Raw genomic sequence first — 6586 nt, forward strand, 5'->3', positions numbered from 1 at the left:
GCGTGGCAGGCATGCAGCGTGGCAGCCATGCAGGGTGGCAGGCATGCAGCGTGGCAGGCACTCTGTGTCTGGCCCAGGGATGGGCTCCCTTTTCCCTGCACAGCCAGGGTCCCTCCCCAGGCTGGTGTGTTACAGCCTCTCCCAGGGGCCATGAGCAGCAGAGGGCCCTGAGCTGGGTGACTTTCAGCTTAGATAAGCTTTATCTGGAGAGAATGTTTGCCACAAGAACTGCTGCCATTCCCAGTGTGGGTGATGCCCCGTTGTGCTCCTTGCCTTGTGTGGGGTTGGCTGTTGATTTTGGAATATTTGCATTTCTGGCTGCAGGTGCCTCATCACAGCCCCTGTAAGCCCCAGCTTGCTGAAACCATGCCCAGACCCAGACCTGAGCAGTTCCCTGAGTTTAACTGAGGCCCCTCTGCTCTGGGTGCTCCTGCTGCTGCTGCCGGGGGCCGTGGGCTGCCTGGGGCAGCTCTGCTCCACATCAGGCACCAGGTTTTGTTCTGTGCTGGGGCTATCTGCCTGTGCCAGAGGCCGAGTCTGCAGGCACAAAGGCTGAGGTGACCTCGTGCAGCAGGGCTGGGCTGGTTCCAGCTGATAACTGGGACCGTTCAGGGCTGTGGGATCAGCAGGAGCAGCAGGAACTTGGCCTGGGCCCAGCTGGCCTGGCAGCCAGCAGGGTGGGCTGGGAGGGAGGGGAGCCCCAGGAACTGAGAACTGCAGCTCTGGGGCTGGGATGAGGGCTCAGGATGGGCTGGGAGCCCCAGGAACTGAGAACTGCGGCTCTGGGGCTGGGATGAGGGCTCAGGATGGGCTGGCAGCCCCAGGAACTGAGAACTGCGGCTCTGGGGCTGGGATGAGGGCTCAGGATGGGCTGGCAGCCCCAGGAACTGAGAACTGCGGCTCTGGGGCTGGGATGAGGGCTCAGGATGGGCTGGCAGCCCCAGGAACAGAACTGCAGCTCCTGGGATTGGCCTGGCCGAGGGCTCAGGAGCAGCAGAGCTGAGCCAGCCAGGCTGCTGCCAGCAGGGATTTGTGTGTGGCTGGGATGCAGCAAGGAGCAGCTCAGCCTCCAGCAGATGCCCAGGGAGGTGCCAGAGCCAGGGCTGTGAGCATTCCCACACTTGGGGGGCACACTGACCCTGCTCAGGCCTCCCCCCGTGGCCAGGGGGTCCTGGGGTGCCACCCCAGCCCTCAGGGGGGATCCTGCCTGTCCCTGCTGGGTGTGCGGCCCCCAGCAGGTCACAGCAGGGAGGAGAATGTGCTTGTCTGGAGGATGAGTTCCTGCTCTCCTCGTGATCTTCGTGTCCTGCTTTCCTGCCAGCTGATATTGCCCAGCTGTGAGAAGTACGAAAGCTGAGGGAATCCAAGAGAGGAACTGTGAAAGAAGCAGCTCAGTGCACTGGGACTCTGTCCTGCTGCCTCCTGCGCTGGGGAGGCACTTGCATTCCTCTGGGCTTTGTTCTTGCTTTCTCACTACTTTTGGAGTTTCTAAATTTGTTAAAATCTAGGTGAAGAGTGATAACTTCCTACATGCATTTGCTGCATGTGAACCAAACCTTTCAGATAATAAGTTTTTAATCCGGGTGACCTTCTGGTGACCTCTGAGATGCTCTTGCAGCACGCTGACTCTTTTTAGGGATGGTGGAATTCCTGAACCATTGTTGCAGATGGCTGTACTCACAGTCACTACCAGCACCTAAATAATCTAATTTATGAGAAAGGAAACTCTCAAATTTCAGTTGTTACAGTGTGTTACAAACTGCTTCTTTGTCTTGTGAATTTCTTTGGAATCAACAAGAATTTGTGAGCTGTCAGCCACTCCAGGAAGGGGAAAAAATAAACAAGGACAAGGGTGGAGCCCTCTGAAGGTTGAAATATTTCTCCTCAATGCTGTGACCCAGCTCCAAGCATTTTTGCAAAGCTCATTTTGCTATAAATGGGCTGAGTCTTGCTGGGAAAACAGCTCCCAGCTCTCAGCAGGCTGTGCAGCTGCAGGAGGCCCTGGTGGCAGGGCCAGCCCGGGGACAGGGACAGGGACAGGGACAGGGACAGGGCTGTCCCCTCCCTGCAGGGAGTGCCCTGGGCCGCTGATCCTTGAGGATGCTCTGCCTGTCTTAAAAACCCCATGTAAATCCCAATTTTCTCCCACTTTTCCAAAGCTCCTGCTCCTCTGAAGGCTTTGGTGCTGATGAACTGAGTTTCCAGCTCCCTTGTGTTCTGATGGGAGCTTTGGGTTTCTTCCTTCATAAGCAGGTGCTTGAGGAACATGTAATAAATCCAAGCAGTTTAATTGAATTTACATAACTGCAGCCACCAGGACAGAGTTGTCAGCTCCCCAGCCTGCCTCAGTTCTGACAGCTCGTGTTTTATCGCTTGGGTTTTTCAGCTTGTGCTTTTCATTTGCAGATCTTTTATGACCTGGTCAGACAGATAAATAGAAAAACACCAGTGGAAAAGAAGAAGCCTAAAAAGAAATCATGTCTGCTGCTTTAGGCTCCATCATGCAGCAGCTCTGAGCCAGGTAAGAGGGGCCTGAGTCCCACCTGGGCCAGGTGAGCAGAGCAGCTGCCAGCAGGGCCCTTCCCTCTGCTGCTGCTCCTGGGCTGTGACTGAGCAGGAGCTTTCTTCTGAGCCCCAGGGCTCGCTTGTGCTGCCTTTTCATCCTCTGAGAAATGTTGGTGTTGCTCTTGCCACTGCTGTGCCCATGCTGGGGCCTTTGGGGACAATTGCAAATGGCTTTGGATGGGACATGGGGTTCAGTGGCACACAAATGAAAAAATAAAACAACCCAAACCAAAACAAGCATAAAAAGCCCCAAAACAAACCCAACCAAAAAGCACACCAAGAGTGGACAGAGCTATAAATAATCTTCCTGTGTGTCTTGGCAGGGAGCTCTGTGTGCTCACAGCTGTTCTGTCATGCTCTGGAAGGGAACTGCAGCTCTGCGGCTCCAGGTTTGGGACAGAAATGTCCCCACTTGGCTGGCACTGCTCTGGCCCTGATAAAACACAGCATTTGGAGAGTTACCCTCCCACAGTCTCCTGCTTTCTGTGCCTAGGAACAGCCCAGAGTTCTGGGAAAAAGGAGCTCCTCTGCTGCCTCTGGGCCGTTGGCTTTCAGGCCTTGGAGGTCACTGCTGGCCCCAGCAGAGTAAGAAATGTCCCCCCATCATCTCCATTTGTATTTTCTTTTACTTCTCCAGATTGCAGGAATGAAGAACTGTTGCCTAAATGGAAAGTGCCAGCATTCCCAACTTCAGAACCTTATGGAAATGAGTAACATATCGGAAGAAGCTTCTCCTGTTTTTTATATCCTGCGGGAAGAATTTAGATCTTAAAAATGGTTTGCACACAGTCCCTGGAAAAAGCAGTTGCTCTGTGTATATCTCTTGGAAATTAAAGCCAATATTCCTCCTCCTTTGCAATAGCAATTAACAAATGTGAAAATAAATATAATTGACTCTAGCATATGATTATCCCAAGGGGCATGGATGCATTTCAAATGTTAGAGATTGCTACTATAATTAAAATTCATATTGACCATTTTATCATAATTTCTCCCCATCAAGCACTAAAAATGTTCCACTGTTATATTTTATATCTATAACTATAGATATATATTATCCAGAATTTCCCTTTGAACTCACTGCAACAAATAACTTTTTGAGTCATTGACTTCATTTTATATTTAAAAGTTACAGAATATCATTATTTTCATTCTGCCATTGTATTCTAATTAAAAATGTTTGTGCATAATGCTTTGGAAAAATGGGTCTTTTATAGGAAAAAAACTGGGATAACTGATTTCTATGGCTTTAAAAGCAAAAATATATAATATACTAAACCAACTCTAATATTGCTTCTTGTGTTTTACTGTCACAGATTAAATTACAGCTTTTATGAATGATTAAATTTTAGTACATTTTCATTTTTGTTTCTGTGTTTTTGTTACCCTTTCCAGCTTTGGGTTTGCTCCCTGTTCTGGGAGTTCCTCTCCCATCCTGGTGGCTCAGGGGTTTGTTGAGGTGCCCCCAATACCCTGTGCTGTATGTAATGCAGCCCTCCCAAAGGACAGCAGGCAACTCCTGTGTTTCCTCTTGGCCTTTTACAGGTGGCACTGCTGCAGGTATTTCCTCTGCTATTCCCTCTGTACAGTGGCTCTGCTGTGCACAAGTTTGGTTCCATCCCAAGCTCTGTATGCCCTGGAGGATGATCCTTGGTTTCAAACCTGGCTTTGGCTGGTGGTCCCTGCTCAGCTGAGGTTTTCTGTTTCACTTTGGGTTTGTTCCTTGTATTCTTCAATCCCCGTTGTTTATGAAGTTCCCAGGAGCAGGATCGAAGAGGCCCCTGGGTGCTCCATCCTCTGTGTGTGCAGGTCAGAGCCCCAGGGACCCCAGCCCCTCCTGGGCACCCCCAGGGCTGGGGGCTCCTGCCCCCCTCGAGTGGGTGAGAGCAGAAAGTGTCAGCACAGGCCCTGTCCTGCTGCTTCCGCTGGAAATGAGAGGAGAGATGTTCCTGCACCCCTGTGGAGCTCATTGGGAACCAGGGGGAGCAGGTTCTGTAAACCGCATTTTCTAAAATTCTGTTCTGATGCAGCTGGTGAGTTATAGAGAGCCCAGTTCCTAATGCAGCCCAAACCGCACTGGATGCAAACATCTGGATGATGTGACAACATCTGGATGATGTGACAACATCTGCCTCCTGACCAGCACAGTTACTTCAGCTGCTCGTCTTCAAGGCACCCCTGCAGCTCCTTTTTCAGGAGGAGCAGAAGCACCGTGTTGGCAGGTTGGTTATCTTGCTGAAATGTAAAACTATTTTAGCAATAAAGTAATTTCAGTGAACGTGGTGGTTGCTGCACGTCTCTTGTATAAACTGGGGCACAGAGTGAGCGGTGACTGGGTGCACATGGGCTGAGTGAGGATGAGGATGAGGATGAGGATGAGGAGGGCGGGGAGCGCTCCCGAGCCCAGGCTGCCGCTAGATGGGAGTGTGGGAGAGGCGCAGGGCTGGGAAGGCTCCACGGCCGTCGCTCTAATTCGGGATGTTTGCAGCCTTCCCGCCCCTCTCCTCTCCCCTCTGCCTCACACAAGCCGCTCGTTTTCTCACTGGATAAAAAAATAAAAGTTCTTCTGTAATGGGTTTTAGCACAATAGCTGCAGTTCTGCCCCGGAGAGCCAGGTCAGACAGAAAGGTCCTGAGGCACTTGGTGGTTAATGTCTCAGCGGGTTAAAAACGACTTCACTGCAGAGAGTTCTAAAGAAAGGGGGAAAGAAAAACCTCCCAGAAGTCCCAGGCTTCTGCTTTTGACCAGGACCCAGCCGAGCACAGCAACATTTTGCTGAGAGCAAAGGGACACAGTTAAAATGTCCCTGGAGCCCCTGGAGCCACCCAGCTCCTCTGTGAGCTGTGCACAGTTCCCCCAAAGACAGTCCTGGCCGTCTCTGCAATGTGCTGCCCTCACTTCCAGCCTGTGTTTGCCATTTTCAGTGCTTTCTAAAGGTTACTTGAAGTCATGTTTTCCCCTCCCTCCCGTGTGGGCTGGATGGAATGATCCCACAGGTCCTGCCCCAGTGGGAAGGTTTAATTGCAGGTTCTGATGCTGACCCAAGGAGTGACAGGGAGACCTTCCCAGGCTGCTCAAATCCAGGTGTGTTCTGCTGGCTCTGAGCTGCATCCCTGCCATTGCAGTGGCTGACGTGGGCATCCTGCAGCCACCAGGAAACTTGAAAATTCACGTTAAATTTACCATTAACCTTTGCAAAATCACCAAAACTAATGAATGCATTCTTTATTTTGCCAGGACCAGGCGCTGAGGAGTGAAATTGGATTTTCCAGAGGCCCAGGTGCCACATGGTGAATAAGCAGCATGTGCTAGCCCTCCTGTTTGGGGCTGAGCATCCTTCCCCCGCTCCTGGCTGGGCTCTGGCCCTGGTTTCCCTGCAGCAGCTGGTCAGTGTTCTGGCTGCCACAGCTGTCTTTCCTCCTGGAAGGAAACTCCCCAAATTTGGAGACAAGCCCTGTGCAGGAGGAGGGAGAGGAGCAGGAGTGGGGGGCTCTGGGCTCAGTAATCCCCAGCCAGGGCTCATTGCCAGTGCTGCAGCCCTGGCACAGCTCTGCTGCTGGGGCTGAGCTCTCCTGGTCCCAGGGAAATGGGGAAAGTGTTTGTGCTGTCCTGGGACTGAACCAGCCCCTTGTCCTCCCTTTGCAGGAGGCTGCACACAAGGGTTTGTTCCTCCTGTGGTGGGCCCCCATCAGCCAGGTTCTCCTGGATCCTCTGTCCCCATCTCCAGCAGGATGCTCTGCCCAGGCAGCAGCACCAGAGGAGGCTGAAATCATCTGCCAGAGACTTTGGAGCAGAGCTGGAAGTGCAGCCCCATCCTGCCCGGGCCCTGCCAGCCCTGGCCTGGAGCCCTGGGGACTGGGGGTGCCTCAGAGCAGCCGAGGCCGGCCCTGCCCGAGGTCAAACATCCCCGGCATTTCCCCGACACCCCGGCCCCATCAGGCGGGCACGAGGCGGCTCAGGGCACAAGGAGCCCTTGTGCAGCAGGGAGGGAGGCAGGGAGGATGCTCTGCGTGCCCAGCCC

General features: G+C 52.8%; 1 protein-coding gene across 2 annotated transcripts in view; it reads left to right on the plus strand.

Annotated features, from left to right (window-relative positions):
- RAP1A (RAP1A, member of RAS oncogene family) overlaps positions 1 to 3927 on the plus strand; it is a 14248-nt gene extending 10321 nt beyond the window's left edge. For both annotated transcript variants that reach the window (XM_005429668.2, XM_031064176.1), the window contains exons 8-9: positions 2407 to 2521; positions 3203 to 3927. In XM_005429668.2, the coding sequence (XP_005429725.1) occupies positions 2407 to 2493 (87 nt within the window). In that variant the 3' untranslated portion in view covers positions 2494 to 2521; positions 3203 to 3927. The remainder of the gene's footprint in view (positions 1 to 2406; positions 2522 to 3202) is intronic.
- The last annotated feature ends 2659 nt before the right edge of the window (positions 3928 to 6586 follow it).

Source organism: Geospiza fortis, unplaced genomic scaffold, assembly GCF_000277835.1.
Source record: "Geospiza fortis unplaced genomic scaffold, GeoFor_1.0 scaffold601, whole genome shotgun sequence".
NCBI classification, from domain to species: domain Eukaryota; kingdom Metazoa; phylum Chordata; class Aves; order Passeriformes; family Thraupidae; genus Geospiza; species Geospiza fortis.